The sequence below is a fragment of the Doryrhamphus excisus genome, chromosome 14 (genome assembly GCF_030265055.1).
Source record: "Doryrhamphus excisus isolate RoL2022-K1 chromosome 14, RoL_Dexc_1.0, whole genome shotgun sequence".
Taxonomy (NCBI): Eukaryota; Metazoa; Chordata; class Actinopteri; order Syngnathiformes; family Syngnathidae; genus Doryrhamphus; species Doryrhamphus excisus.
This window is the reverse complement of record NC_080479.1, coordinates 19718847-19736124: the sequence shown is the minus strand read 5'-3', so window position 1 is coordinate 19736124 and position 17278 is coordinate 19718847. Positions and strand designations below refer to the sequence as shown.

At 40.7% G+C, this 17278-nt stretch overlaps 1 protein-coding gene across 2 annotated transcripts in view; it reads right to left on the bottom strand.

The window, feature by feature from the left end:
• Positions 1 to 17278, bottom strand: part of LOC131101914 (gamma-aminobutyric acid type B receptor subunit 2-like) — a 136530-nt gene that overhangs the window by 62832 nt on the left and 56420 nt on the right. For both annotated transcript variants that reach the window (XM_058047320.1, XM_058047321.1), the window contains exon 3: positions 2654 to 2824. In XM_058047320.1, coding sequence (XP_057903303.1) covers positions 2654 to 2824 — 171 coding nt within the window. The remainder of the gene's footprint in view (positions 1 to 2653; positions 2825 to 17278) is intronic.

The window sequence follows — 17278 nt, the reverse complement described above, 5'->3', positions numbered from 1 at the left end:
TGTTAGCTTAGCTTAGCTTAGCTTGACTAAATTGATTATTATTATGTTATTAACATCAGGGGTGAAAGAAGCAAAATTTGATTCTGCAAATGATTAGTTATTATTAATTATTAATATTTATTATTATTATTATTATTATTATTATTATTATTATTATTATTATTATTATTATTATTATTATTATTATTATTATTATTATTATTATTATTATTATTATTATTAATTATGAAAGTAAACTAATAATAGAGCAAAGTAATTGTAATACTTTAATACTTTAATAATCCAGTGTGACTGATGCTTGTGTTGTTCCTGCTTGGCTTGCCAATAAAGTTGATTGCAAAATATTAGAAGTGTGTGTGTATTGTGTGCTAGCTTACTGTAGCTAGCTTACTTGGTTCATCGCAATTAAAGCACATTAGCGGCGTCCATCAGCAAAAGAGACCTGCGTTATAAATAGAAACGGCGGCTAGCTAGCTCTAGCTTCTAGGTTTTCGGTCTCTCGGGGAACGCCATGCATCGCCCGTGCGTGCGTGCGCGCGTGCTACGCGTGTCACCGGCTGCATCTTTAACAAGCGTTGCGTAACGCCGAGCTGGCATGGCGGCTCACAGCACAGCAGATCAGTGGGAGAGTGACAGAGGAAGAGGATGACAAATAGAAATGTGGCGCCACGAGTTGTCAACAACACTGACAGAGGAATATTCATTATTCATATTCACGATTACCGTCGCCACAGGAAAGTTAGAGCATGTGCAAAGTTGCGCTGCGGTCCGCGTATCACATGCATTCAAAAGGCCGACCTTTACTTGAAGGTGGACAATATATTTATAATAAAATAATATATAATATATAATAAAAAAATAACATAAATAAAATAATATAATTTTATTAATATATAATATATAATAATAAAATAATATGTACAAAAAACAAATCCAGACAGGCATGTATTACATTGGCAAAGTAGGGGCCGCTCTTTTGGGTAGCAAAGGGGTCCCAATGAGTATTATGGGGCATTATGATACATGATTATTATCATTTTTACTTTACATTGTTTTACCTACTTACATTGAAAGCGAAAACATTGGTAATAGTTATTGTATCATCCTTGTAATCATACTTGTATATTCATAAATACATTTTATTATTAATTTTGTAATAAACAAAAATGTATTACATTAATTTAATATTATTTTATTATTATTTATTTTTATTTTATTATTTTTTATTTATTTTATATTTTATATTTATATTAATTTAATTATATTAGTATATTATATTATATTAAACTTAAGTTCACACATTAAGGTTGTAAAATAATTACATTAATCACTCATTAATAAATCATATAAACAATCTAATATCAATATCAATATAATATAAATAAATATATATAAATCATTAAAATATGAACATATTTAAATAAGTAAAAAAATTATAATTATTTTTAATAATACTATTGAAAATAATAAAACAGAATATAACTACTGTAGATAAAAAAGTAAAAAATAAAAATAAAAGTGTGGTAAAACCTTCTACATCAGTGATTCCCAAAGTGTGGGCCGCGGCCCCCTGGTAGGCCGTAGTGGTACTGCAGGTGGGCCATAAAAGGTCATTAAAAATATGATAAATTTTTGCAAATATTGTTTTTTATAAAGTAATTAAATTAATTTCAATTAATATAAATTATTTTTATTGTAAAATATTTATTGCACGACGAAAAAAAATAAAAAAAAATTAGATTTTCAAGTGGGTCCTGAGTTGGTAAAGTTTGGGAACCCCTGTTCTACATACTCCACGTTGGTAGGTGCTGCTGTTTTGGGTAGCAACAGCGTATACGCAAAGTACTACAGAATAAAAAACAAAAAAAGAGAAATATTATGAAAGAAAACAATGGCAGAACAACTTGTTGACACTTTTTACGCATATAAAACTGCTGTTTTGGGTAGCAAAAGGGAAAATGATAATAAATGATGATTTATAAACTGAGCTAATGACTTTGACTCTTCGGTAAAAAACAGCGTACTATATGTTGAATCCATTTTTCCAGCGTGAATGCTTTTCATCAGTGGTTCATCCCGCCATCCACTTCCAAGTCCCTAAAAGTGGAAGTCGCCTGCGAACTTGTCAGAGGATTGTGCAAATAACGAAGCAACGCTTGCATATTTGTACACGAGGATTAGAGGACAATCTGGTGGCAGGTTGACTGAATCGGGCCTTCCGTCCTAAGCCCCCTTCGCCGCTTTCAGGAGAGGCGCGATAAAGGGATTTGAGCTCCGCCAGACTCCTTCTACACCCTCTCACGTGGAGACAGATACACCTCCAACCTCAGCAGATTGCACAATACCTTCCTCAAAGTCATCTTTGCTCCACTCCTGTCTCTTTTTTTCCAAGCTGTGATGTCCGCGTTTGTAAACCCTCAAAACGAGCTTTAAGACGGCCTAGCTGACAGACAGGTGAGGCTAGTTAGCTGGGTTAGCAATAGTCATTAGCCAGACGTTAGCTACGAGATGTGGTCTTGCATGTTTTTTCGAGGCAAAAGGAGTCTCAGAGTCTCAAGGACAGTTTACAATAGAATTCAAACAGGAGGAGATCGCAAACGTGAGGAAAATATTCCATTCCTAACGCGAATGAAAACCGAGGGAGGCCACGTACCTCCGAGAACCTCTGCACGTCCTGAGTGAGCGTGCCCACGCGGCTCCAGTTGTAGTAGTTGAGAAACTTGACCACGGCCGGGTTGACGGCGTTGTCCGACGGGACCGTGCGGAAGAAGTTGGGGTACTTTTTCTTGTCGGCCAAGACGGGCGTGGTCGCCGCGAAGGACAGCTGGGAGGACAAAAGACAGAGAACATTAGTACGTCATTAGTAACAACGTGTACCGCTTATCTTCACGAGGGTTACGGGGGGTGCTGGAGCCTATCCCAGCCGTCTTGGGGCGAGAGGCGGGGTCAACCCTGGCCTGGACTGGTGACCAGCCAATCACAGTCAACCATTCCCACTCACATTCCTAACTATGGACAATTTGGAGTGGCAAGGAGGAGAACATGCAAACTCCACATAGAGATGCCAAGTGGAGAATCAAACCCAGGTCTTTCCAAGCTACTGCGTGGTCTACATGCTAACCACTTGTCCACTGTGCAGCCGACTCTCATTTATACTCATAATATTATGAATACGTTTTTTTTTCCACATTATTGTAGAATACAACTTTTTTCTTTTCATATTTTCCTTTCATTCTTTCTTTTTTCGTTTGATTTTCCAACTTTCTTCTTGTAAAATGTTGTGTAACATAACTTTTTCCGCAACCCAATTTTCCAAAAATTATAGATTCCTTTGTTATTTTCTCATAATATTATGACTTTTATTTATCATTTTGTTATTTTTCCTCTTCACTCATTCAATCCCAGAAAGCCGTCCTTTTCGCTAGCGGCCATTTTGGATGATTTTGAGTATTTTCAAGGCACAAAGAATACATATAAAACAAAGATTAGACTCTCATCTTTCATTAGAAAAAAAATCATCTCCCTTTTTCCATTTTTTTTAGTAATCAGCAGTAGAACACGTATGTAAGAAAACTGCTTTTAGTGAAAAGATACGTCACTTTGACACAAATGTAGCTATATATATTTAGCCAAAATATCTAAACAACTTTACCACAACAGAAACAACACAAAATTGTTGTTTTACAGCACATGAAAATAATAATTTATGTACAAATATAACACTTTATTTGTGTGCGTACGCGTGAATTGCAAATATTTCATATTTCCCTTCAATGCGCAACCTGATGCACGCTACGCTGCTCCATGCTTTTTGACTTCCTGGTTGCTGTGGCGCGCTTTTCCATGGGAAAGACGCAAATGGGGGCTCTTCTAAAACGCATTTCTGCCATCTTGTGGCCATTCATACATCTTACAACCACACCAAACATGAGCTCTTCAATTGTGTAATTACATCATCATCTCATTTTGAATGAATATTGTTGTAAAATAATTTTCTTCTTGTTAGATGACAACATGTCAAAGAGTAACCCTAAATCAACATCCGCGTGGAAGTGATGTTGACCTTTGCAGGGGGACCTGGCTGGTCCTCCTTTAACCGTGTTAGAATGCCAGGATTTATTTTAGGACTACAAGAAGGATGCTTGTGGAGCCAACGTAATTACTCCGCTTGCCAGCTGCCTGTTTGCACGTTTGGTGTATTTTAAGTACACCTCCACAAAAAGGAGTTCTTATTTCCGAGTTCTTTTTCCCTTCATCCCTCATGGAACGCTCCCTCCCTCCCGTGCACACTCGCAGCGATAGGTCACCAACATTCCCCGGAGCCGCAAACAGCTGTAATTAATTTCTGCACCGAGATTAAACTCGCAGTCGGCACACAATGGAACATCCATCTTGTAGCAGAACAAAAGCTAACAACGTTATTATTTTCATTTGCTTGGAATTATTTTTCCACAAACTAGCAGCCGTCTCTTGGAATGTTGGTTTTTTTCGATAGTTTAGGAAGACAGAAAGAGCGGTACCAAGAGTCCCGATACTTATGCACCTAGACGTGAATAAGAAGAGCAGTGAGGGTCCCCAACTGTCTGATGAAGTATTGACAGATTGACGGATTGACGGATTGATCCCGTGACTTTGCCTGCCAGAGAACACGCCATAAAGGGGCGTGTCACAGGTCAGGACGAGAAGGAGCCGTGATGTTTTATTTAAGAAACAGTCAAGTCCTTATCTAACGTTTGCCAGGCCAAAAATAGCCCCGTGTGATGCAAAAGTGGGCCGGCCCGGGCCGAGATGCGCATCACGGCATCTCGCAGGCAGCGCACGTACACGCCAGGCGCTAGCGGGGCGGCACGACTCCCGGCCCTCGTTCGCCGGAGGTAATTAAAACCGCTGGCCCTCCCCGCCTGGTCTCGCTGCAAGGTCACGGACGGGGGTGGGGACGAGGGGGGGATCCGGGCGGGATGGAAGAATAGATCTGACTTGGCCTGCTGGGACGTTCCGGTATTAGGGAGGCTTGAGGTGAATGCTGATGTCACCGCTGTGATGCTACCTCAGAAGATCAAGAAGATGAAAGACATGACACTTTGGTTTTGAGAAAGACAACTAGTTCCGTGTGTGGTGGAAGGATACGTAGGTGGAAGACTATGTGAGGAAAGACTCCTGGACTGGTGTTTCCATGAAAACAATTACCCACAATAACCGTCCTAAATGAATTCATAAATGAATGATGTGGCTTTGTGGTGGACTATGGCGTAGTATTAGTCTAAAAATATTGAAATACAAAGACATATGTAGTATTCTTGCCAGTACATGTCAGGAATTACCGATTACCGTCACGCTGCAGGCCATGCGAGAGTGAAAAGAAGTTCCCCTCCCTTTATGTGTGGAAGTGGTAATTTTGGGCCTCTTTGTTTTTCTCCTCAGGCGGCACAGCGGTCTGGTGGTTAGTGCGCAGACCTCACAGCTAGGAGACCAGGGTTCGGTCCCCGCCCTCGGCCATCTCTGTGTGGAGTTTGCATGTTCTCCCTGTGCATGCGTGGGTTTTCTCCGGGTACTTCCTCCCACATTCCAAAAACATGCTAGGTTAATTGGCCACTCCAAATTGTTCATAGGTATGAATGTGAGTGTGAATGGTTGTTTGTCTATATGTGCCCTGTGATTGGCTAGCGACCAGTCCAGGGTGTACCCCGCCTCTCGCCCGAAGACAGCTGGGATAGGCTCCAGCACCCCCCGCGACCCTCGTGAGGAAAAAGCGGTAGAAAATGAATGAATGAATGAATGAATGTTTTTCTCCTCCACACTGTTAAAAACCCCTTGTTACGCTTAGGGTAGAGTATAATAATAATAATAATAAAAATAAATAAATAAACTGGAGGCTAACTACTTAGCTCGTTAGCTTGCTAACGGTCAAAGCCGTGGCTGTCTCTTAATCCCGTAATCTGCGGCATTACAGTTGAGCAATGCGGTATAAGAAAGAATAAAAGGGTGTAAAGTTGACTGAAGGGGTGCTATTTTATGTCTGCAGAGCTCTAATAACGGCAAGGATTGTATTTAGAAAGTCAACAAGTGTCCTTAGCGCTAATTAAGACACGCAGACAAGACTGAAAAGCACGTGTGGGGCCAAGTAAGGAAGACGCAGGAGTCACAAGTCCAGTCACGCTGATCATCGATCGCACCTCGCGGGCGCCGTTTCCTCCTCGGATCCGCCGGGGCTAATTGTGCGGTGGGCCTTTGAATAATGAAGAAGACATCATGGATAATAAATGAAGAGACGCTAACGACGGCCATGTTTACTACGGCACACGTGTCACATCAGCCGCTCACCTGTGGAGGCTCGTACCGCGGCGGCGATAACGGAGCCGAACGACAATTCCTCTGCTGGCGTTTAACGCTTTTCCAATAAGCACTTAGAAGAACAAGCTATGAATATCGATAAGACCTTAAGTGGGGGAGGGGGGGGTCGATGCAGCGACAACAAACGTCTTTAAAAACAACTTTGCCGCTTCCTTCTTCTTCCGGGTTCAATGAAAAGCTGTCGGCACGCCTCGTCAATGAGACACAACGTGATGGAGGATGTCCGACGCCGGAACATCCATCAACAGCAGTGGGTCAAGATGGGGGGGGGGGGGTTTGGGGCGGTTCTGGAAGACCTTCTACATGGTTATGGAGAGCAAGATCCAAGAACGAAGACTTGCAAGATGAAAGAGCTTTAGGATGGAGAAGTAAGAATCCACAACACAAGCTGGTCCATCCATCCATCCATCCATCCATCCTGTTGGAGACCCACTGGAGGCTTAGCCGCCTTGATCAGGAAGCACAGAGGTGGTCCCGCCCGGGCTTTATGCAATATTCAGTACAGGCATTTGGTGCACGGTGGGAGCACCCGGTTGGGGGGGGGGGGGGGGGGGGGGGGTATGCATTCACGCTGAGTAGAGAAAGGTAGAATATCACATGGATGCAGTACACTGTACCTTGTTATGGGACAACTTGGATATAAGTACTTCATTAGATTACATTAGATTAGATTAGATTGAACTGGTACAGGGCAACAAAATGCAGTTAGCATCCAACCACAAATTTATAAATAGCTTATTAGTAAGTATATGAAGAAATAGAATAGAACTGTAAATGGACAGATATATGTACAAACTATAACAGGCTATGACTATGATACAGTGTGGATATATACAGAGATATAAATGACTATAGTATGGTTATTGCAGATTATAAACAGTATGCACAGTATGAATATTATTATTTATTATTATACGGGAGCCAGGCAATGACATTTCGTTGGCAATTTCACTGCTGTGTTATTGCAATGACAATACATGTCTATGTCTAAGATATAATAACAGTAATATGTACAGTAGTGCAATGAAGTGACTATGATACAGTGTGGATATATATATATATAGGGATATAAATGACTATAATAGGGCTATTGCAGATTATACAGATTATAAACAGTATGAACAGTATGGATGTGACAAGATATACAGTAAACCTCGGATATATCGGACTCGGATATATCGGAAATTCGCTCACAACGGACAGATAAAAAAGAAGCGATTTTTCTGTAATGCATTTCCAATAAAAATTCATTGCATATATCGGATTTTTTATAACGGATTTCGCCTATTTCGGACAAAATCTCCAGTCCCGTTCCAATGCATTTCCATGAAATTTCCCTGGCATATATCGGATGGCCGCATCGTGGCGCTCCCGATTCGCCGAATGGTGACAGGCCGCTATACGACGTCATTTGCAGCGTTTGCAGCGTTGCCTGCGCGTCCAGGTACATTGGAAACATAGTCAAGGAAGTGCCTTTTTATAACGGATAAAATCCCATTTACGCATATACCGGATATAAATCCCATATATGCGTAAAACGGACATTTTCCGGTATACGCATATAACGGATTTCGCTTATATCGGACAAAACCAGTGGGAACAATTGAATCCGATATATCCCAGGTTTACTGTAATAACAGTAATATGTACAGTAGCGCAATGAAGTGACTATGATACAGTGTGGATATATATATATATATATACAGGGATATAAATGACTATAGTATGGCTATTGCAGATTATGAACAGTATGAATGCGACAAGATATAATAACAGTAATATGTACAGTAGTGCAATGAAGTGACATTTTACGTGTAGTACTGCAAACTTATGGTTAGGGCATAGCAATGTATACTGTATACTATCACAGCCATTATTGTCTCAATATCTGGCAACACAAGTGACTCGCAAGGAATACATTCTAGCAAGCTGCACGAGTGCTGCAGGTACAAGTGAGCTGCGGTTTCACCATGTGGGGGGAAAATAGATTCCGACATGTTCCGTGACATTGTGGAGTAGAAACTGGGTCGCAGGGCAGTTTTACAACACGATAAGGCCCGGCAGCACTCATGCGCACTACCAGCATTGTGATGGAATCAAGCACTTAGGCGGCTAAATGTCTTCCTGGCTATTCTGCCGAGTCTGACGTGACACCTGCCCGGGACATAAATCGGAGTAGCAGAAGTGGTCAGATGCCGCCTCCCTCATCACTCCCGCTGGCGGACATCTTTATCGCGCTCGGCCGTTCTTTGCACGGCCATCTGTCAACGCGTCGGCCGCCTTTCAAGGACGGAGATGAAACCGGCACACACTGCAAGCCGTTTTTCCCATTTTTTTTTTTTATCATCGATCCAAGCGTGTGGCAGATGGAAGAAGGGAAGGATGTAAAGGGCGGTTGATGGGGGGGGGGCACGGCAAGAGTCACGTTGGGGCCCACGTCATGCCGTCGTCAGGCGTGACTGCTCCACATCCAACAGCAACCTGTGAAGTTCCAGCAGGAGGGATGACTGATGGCATCCTGTCACCTGGCCCGGTCGCCGTGCTATTTATAAATTCAGATTTGATAGCGCACCCCCCACCCCCCCCCCCCCCATCCTCTCGTTTGCTGATGCATGATTAATGAGCAGATGCTCAGCCAGGGAGGCCATTACCGTCTTCTTCGCTCCAGCTGTGTGCGGCACTCGTGCTCCTTTCGTCTATCGCATCGTATCACGAGACGGGAGTTTCTTTGCAGAGCATAAACACGTCGTCAAGGCCAACAAGCCCCGCCCCCTCCTGCTACTGCATTTCAATCTATAATGCAAACGCTAAAAGTCAATGGTTTTCTTACATTTTATTGTTTTTTTTGTGTATAACTTTATTGATGATAAGTACAAAAGGATCATAATATAGAAAGATATTAAAAAGATGTATCACTTCATTATTATTACATTATTATTTAGTGAAAAATGAAACATCGTACTAAAGTATGATGAAATCTTATTAATTATATTATGAAAGTTTCATAACTTAATAATATATTAAATAAATATATACAATAAATATATTACATTAAAAAAAGAAAATGATTATCATTGTAGTATATTCTTAAAACATGATTTGAATGTATTTACTGATTATTACTTTTGGGCAAAATAAAATGTTTGTAGCAAAATAAAAAATTCAAAATATTTTATATATTAGAAATTAAAGTATTACAAAAATAAATAAAAATATTTTATATTATTAAAAATAAATATTTCATTATTACTTTTGGGCTATTTAAAAGGGTTGAGATAGATAAAAATATTCTAAATTTAAGCCATTATTAAATACTAACTAGAATTCTCCCTATACAATATAAAAAATAAAATAAAATAATTACAATTTTATTTTGATTTCACAAAAATATTTCACAGTAAAAACACTTCTCTTTATTTTATTTTAAAATATTTTTTGCATCCAACGGTACGGTATGTTTGCCGAGTAGAGTTGGTGAAATGGCGCTCATCTTTTCCTACCACTCCCGTTTCAGAGCATGTTTCATCTTCTGGCCTGAAAATACTAAATATGCTAATGAGAGAAAATAACTGAGGGGTAAAAAAAAAAAAAAACAACCCCCCCCCTTCCCCTGAGGACCAACCGACATGTTTACTGACACTGTGAAACGCGTTAAAATATTCAACAGAGCTGCCGATATCTCATGCAGACTGCAGTTGTTGTTTTTTTGCAGTTTATGTTTGGGAAGTGCAGGGAATGACAAACGAATGGAATTCTTGTTTTGGGTGGGGAAACTTTTTCCGATGATTTTGTGGTTACGCGTAGAGTCCCCTCCCAATGGTGAGGACGCCAACCTGACTCTCCTTCCAAGTGTGGCTTGTTTGCGGTGGGAAGGCCGGCTCCGATTGCCTGAACATCCTTGCAAAAGCTCCCCTCCAGTCAATATGACTCACGGCACCCGACCCCGCCCCGCCCCGCCGAGCCCAGCCCCGCCCCGTCGTTCACAAAAAGAAGGAAGACAATATAACCTAATCCTGAAGATTTATGGCCCGCCTCTCCTCTCCTTTCTCTCCTCACTTCTCTCCATTAGACGCCTAATTTGATTTGTAGCGTCCTCACTTAGAGGCCGGGAGACGCATGCTTTCACATGCAGCCGCTGCATTATCATTCATAGCGCACCTGATGGGGGAAAACACCTTTGCTGTTCCCATCGTCTGACCTGTCTCAGGGTTGGATGGCACGCTGATGCAGGGTTATTACCGTATAATACATAATAATACATATATATATATATACGCAAAGACAGCTCTTATCCTGGTTAACATGACTTGACTGTGATGAGTGAATTCACGCAAAGTCATTCGGCATTTTTATGCCTGAAAATGCTTCATTTAGGCCAACAGCTATTTGTTAAAATATGCATTTTTATTATATTTTTTATCAACAACAGGCCATATTCAAGCACCAAATAGCAATCATTTAATTCATTCATTCATTTTCTACCGCTTTTCCTCACGAGGGTCGCGGGGGTTGCTGGAGCCTATCCCAGCTGTCTTCAGGCGTGAGGCGGGGTACACCCTGGACTGGTGGCCAGCCAATCACAGGGCACATATAGACAAACAACCATTCACACTCACATTCATACCTATGGACAATTTGGAGTGGCTAATTAACCTAGCATGTTTTTGGAATGTGGGAGGAAACCGGAGTACCCGGAGAAAACCCACGCATGCACGGGGAGAACATGCAAACTCCACACAGAAATGGCCGAGGGTGGAATCGAACCCTCGTCTCACAGCTGTGAGGTCTGCGCGCTAACCACTAGACCGCCGTACCGCCCCAATCATTTAATAACTGACATATTTTTAAAAAAACATGAAAAAGCTGCAAAATTCAAAGCACAAAGTGGCTCTGTTTATATTTTATAAATGTAAAATAATATTTCAATATTTTTGTATTAACTCATTTATATTATACATTTTGATATTTTTATATTTATTTAATAAAAGAGAACAATATATAAATAGAACAAAATAAAAACACACATAATATTATATTCCAACAAGAATAGTTTGAACAATTAAACATGACAGGCCACACAGATAGGAGACTCGGGTTCGATTCCCCGCTCGGCCATCTCTGTGTGGAGTTTGCATGTTCTACCCGTGTGTTTCCTCCCCCATTCCAAAAACATGCTAGGTTAATTAGCCACTCCAAATTGTCCATAGGTATGAATGAGAGTGTGAATGGTTGTTTGTCTATATGTGCCCTGTGATTGGCTGGCCACCCGTCCAGGGTGGAGCCCGTGTTTTGCCCCAAGACAGCTGGGATAGGCTCCAGCGTGCCGGTGATCCTAGTGAGAATAAGCGTCAGAAAATGGATGGATGGAATAAATGGATGGATAAAAGATCAATGAATAGACGTGGAATGATGTGGAGTCCAGATAGTTGTAATAGCCCCCCCCCCTCACAGAAAGACCCATTTATACACCGGCGCATCGTTCCTAATCAAATCATCAGATTGTCCACAGCTGGACTGACCAAGGTCTCCGCCGTCCAATGAAAGCCCACCACAGCCAAGTCTTCATTGGCCAGCATGTGATCCTCCATGGACTGGCTGGATTATTAGTGCCAGATTATTCCCCCTGAGTCATGTCTAGCGGCGGGCGCTCGGGCGGGAGATGGAAATGAGGTCAAAAGGGCATTGGCGCTCGCCTGAGGTTTTGTCTCTGAAACGAGACGTACGTAGTATTTTGCGAAAAACCACCAAAAACAGCAAGCGTCCGTCAAGCAGCACCAAGATGGCCGCATGCGGCGTTCAATGAAGGGCTGCATTATGTTTATTACACCCAGCAATTACATAATACGCTTTGGCACGACTATTGGAACCGCAGAGGCTTTATTTTTGGCGACAGGAAGAACACACGTCCACTTCTCCCACTGATCATTCCCACCTCTTTTGGAATGCTCCCGCTGGGAAGCTAACGTGTACATTTTCATCATTTTATTTCTTATTTTTATTATTGTATTGATGATTTGATGACCCCCTTTTGTAAAAACATGAAAGCATAGAATGAGACAGATTTGCATACATGCCCACAGTCCGGCCCCTGGGGGCCAATTTGGTCCCATTGACTTCCTTTATAACCAAATATCTTTTATGGACTGAAATCCTGTATACATGTTGTAACGCTTCTACCGTGAAAAAAATGATCAAACCTTCAAAATAAAAGGAAAACAGTTTTTTGATTATACAACATAGTTTCTGTATCCCGTGTTGTTGCGCTGAAAGGTTCGAGTACACAAGTCGCCAGGTGAGACACAGCAAAGGTCTTGGCAAAGACAACTTGAGCACACATATTTACTTTGCGCATTGATCGGGTTTTTGGGTTCAACTCCCACCCCGCCACTCTTCACCCCCCCGCCATGTTTGAACTCAGTGACTCGGTCTATTGATCGGTCAGACAGTGCAACCAAATGGATATTTAATTTGGAGCAAAGGGGGGTTTATTCTGCTCAGGTAGACTTTTGTTTTGGTATTTCTTTCTCTTTGTCAGACCCCTGGCACCACACACACAAACAGTCGGACTAATCAGTCTAATTGGGATAATTACGGAGGAGGTGGTGAAGACATGCAGACTTTGTTTAGAAAGACCAGTGTTGGGCTTTTCTTCCAGTTTTGTTGCAAGGGAGGGGGAGACCACCATGAGACCACCATGAGACCACGACACTGTCTATTTCAGACCAGCAGATTGTGTCACATGTTCAAAGATGGCACCGTCACCCTTTGTGGTCACGTGGAAGCATTTTAGAATGTCTAATTTCACTTTGCTTTTCACTTCTTTGAATAGTCCGCCACACGCCTGGGAGACATAATGGAGGGAAAAAAATCAATAAGAACGAACAAAAGTGACAATGTCCTTTAAATGCGAGGCGGCCAGGGTACGTATTGTACCGCTGCACGCACGTGACCAATTCTCTTTCATTTTGTGCAACGTCAATAATGGATGGGAGACAACCCGGTGACACAACACGTCATAACGTCATTGTTGTCATTTTAAGTGCCATAATTTGAAACGTTGCAGTTTGCAACACGTAACCCAAAACAGCGTAACACAAAAACGGCATATCTCAAAACGCTGTACCACCAAACGTTACGACACACAACTTCACAACATGAAACGCTGTAACACAAGACAGTGGAAAATGCAACTTGCCATAACTTGAAACACTGTAACTTGAAATAGCGTAACCCAAACACAAAAACGACATTTCCCTAAACGGCATAGACACAATATGTCATAACATGAAACAGTGTAAAATTCAACTTAATAATGCAAAATGTTGTAAGATAAAATGCCATAACTTGAAACACTGTCACTTGAAATTGCTTAACCTCAAACAGCATACAACAAAAACGGAGTTTCCCTAAACGACATAGACACGAAATGTCATAACAAGAAATGCCGTAACACAAAACAGAGCAAAATTCAACTTAATAATGCAAAATGTTGTAAGATAAAATGCCATAACTTGAAACACTGTAACTTGAAAGAGCGTAACACAAAACAGCGTTTCCTTAAACGGCATAGACACAATATGTCATAACATGAAACAGTATAAAATTCAATTTAATAATGCAAAATATTGTAAGCTAAAATGCCATAACTTGAAACACTGTAACTTGAAATAGTGTAACCCAAAACAGCACAACACAAAAAAAACTGCGTTTCCCTAAACGACATAGACATGAAATGTCATAACATGAAAGGCTGTAACACAAAACAGAGCAAAATTCAACTTAATAATGCAAAATGTTGTAAGATAAAATGCCATAACTTGAAACACTGTAACTTGAAATAGCGCAACACAAAAACGGCGTTTCCCTAAACAACATAGACATGAAATGTCACAACATGAAATGCTGTAACACAAAAGAGTGTAAAATGCAACTTGGTAATGGAAATGTAAGATAAAATTTGCAAGATAAAATGCCATAACTTGAATCACTGTAACTTGAAATAGCGTAACCCAAACACAAAAACGGCATTTCCCTAAACGGCATAGACACAATATGTCATAACATGAAACAGTGTAAAATTCAACTTAATAATGCAAAATGTTGGAAGCTGAAATGCCATAACTTGAAACACTGTAACTTGAAATAGTGTAACCCAAAACAGCACAACACAAAAAAATCTGCGTTTCCCTAAACGACAAAGACATGAAATGTCATAACATGAAAGGCTGTAACACAAAACAGAGCAAAATTCAACTTAATAATGCAAAATGTTGCAAGATAAAATGCCATAACTTGAAACACTGTAACTTGAAATAGTGTAACCCAAACACAAAAACGGCATTTCCCTAAACGGCATAGACACAATATGTCATAACATGAAACAGTGTCAAATTCAATTTAATAATGCAAAATGTTGTAAGCTAAAATGCCATAAGTTGAAACACTGTAACTTGAAATTGCTTAACCTAAAACAGCACAACACAAAAAAAACAGCGTTTCCCTAAACGACATAGACACGAAATGTCATAACAAGAAATGCTGTAACACAAAACATAGCAAAATTCAACTTAATAATGCAAAATGTTCTAAGATAAAATGCCATAACTTGAAACACTGTAACTTGAAATAGCGTAACACAAAACGGCGTTTCCCTAAACAACAGACATGAAATGTCACAACATGAAATGCTGCAACAAAAGAGTGTAAAATGCAACTTGGTAATGCAAATGTAAGATAAAATTTGCAAGATAAAATGCCATAACTTGAAACACTGTAACTTGAAATAGCGTAACCCAAACACAAAAACGACATTTCCCTAAACGGCATAGACACAATATGTCATAACATGAAACAGTGTAAAATTCAACTTAATAATGCAAACTGTTGTAAGATAAAATGCCATAACTTGAAACACTGTCACTTGAAATTGCTTAACCTCAAAAGGCATACAACAAAAACGGCGTTTCCCTAAACGACATAGACACGAAATGTCATAACAAGAAATGCTGTAACACAAAACAGAGCAAAATTCAACTTGATAATGCAAAATGTTGTAAGATAAAATGCCATAACTTGAAACACTGTAACTTGAAATAGCGTAACACAAAACGGCGTTTCCCTAAACAACATAGACATGAAATGTCACAACATGAAATGCTGCAACAAAAGAGTGTAAAATGCAACTTGGTAATGCAAATGTAAGATCAAATTTGCAAGATAAAATGCCATAACTTGAATCACTGTAACTTGAAATAGCGTAACCCAAACACAAAAACGGCATTTCCCTAAACGGCATAGACACAATATGTCATAACATGAAACAGTGTAAAATTCAACTTAATAATGCAAAATGTTGGAAGCTGAAATGCCATAACTTGAAACACTGTAACTTGAAATAGTGTAACCCAAAACAGCACAACACAAAAAAATCTGCGTTTCCCTAAACGACAAAGACATGAAATGTCATAACATGAAAGGCTGTAACACAAAACAGAGCAAAATTCAACTTAATAATGCAAAATGTTGCAAGATAAAATGCCATAACTTGAAACACTGTAACTTGAAATAGCGTAACACAAAACGGCGTTTCCCTAATTACAAATAATTACAAATTTCCCCACTGAGGGACGAATAAAGGCATATCTTAATCTTAATCTTAATCTTAAACAACATAGACATGAAATGTCACAACATGAAATGCTGCAACAAAAGAGTGTAAAATGCAACTTGGTAATGCAAATGTAAGACAAAATTTGCAAGCTAAAATGCCATAAGTTGAAACACTGTAACTTGAAATTGCTTAACCTAAAACAGCACAACACAAAAAAAACTGCGTTTCCCTAAACGACATAGACATGAAATGTCATAACATGAAAGGCTGTAACACAAAACAGAGCAAAATTCAACTTAATAATGCAAAATGTTGTAAGCTAACATGCCATAACTTGAAACACTGTAACTTGAAATAGCGTAACCCAAAACAGCACAACACAAACAAAAAATGCAAAATGTTGTAAGCTAAAACGCCATAACTTGAAACACTGCAACACAGAACAACATAATCCAACAATCAGCAAAATAATAGAATTGATTGGATGAGACGAGCAGCTTTTCTTAATCAGTGGTTCCCCAAGAGTTCCCCATGTTTCTCACCAACCTGGAAGTTATAATCAGTATCGGCCAATTTCGGTATCGTATCGGAATCGGCAGCATGAAACCTCCATGGGCAGCATTCCTCGTCATAACATGAAATACCGTAACACAAAACAGTGCAAGATGAAACACGATGCAGGACGTTGTAAGATGAAATGCCACATAGCAGCGTATATAAAAACGGCCTATCAGCCAAAAGGCCAGCGGTGGAAGTACGCAATGGTGTGTTTGGGCCTCGGCGCCGGATGCGCATCCCGAGTGCCTGCATGCCAAGCTAAAGAGAAGAACCTCCACGACGTGTTGTATCGCCAGCAGCGGAGGAGGACGGCGTCTTACTTTAAAGGCGCGTCTCACATTGAGAGTCCTTGGAGCCCGTGTTCCTGGAGATGAGTCGCTGATAGATATGCGGCGCTCCCGGCGTTTTAACACCCGAGTCACGTCTGCGCTGCGCCGTATGTAGCGCTATAATCACAGTACAGGGTGCGGGGGGGGGGGGGGGCGAGGGGAGGAGAGGAGCCGAGAAGGAGCGGTAATTGCAGGCAATAATTGTTTGGAGCGCCTCCTCCCGGCGTTGAAAGCGGGGTTGGAGAGGCGCGGACGGTTGGAGATGTTTAATGGGCCCGCACCTCCAGCCACGCTTCGGGGAGGGCTTCCATTCAAACTCCATCAGTCAGAACCTCCAAAGGATGTTCTCTGTGGGGGGTTTGCGGATGAAAAAGAAACCTTCTTACCGTGCATGCAAAGCACGGCCACCGTGATGTCATTAGCGTCGCGC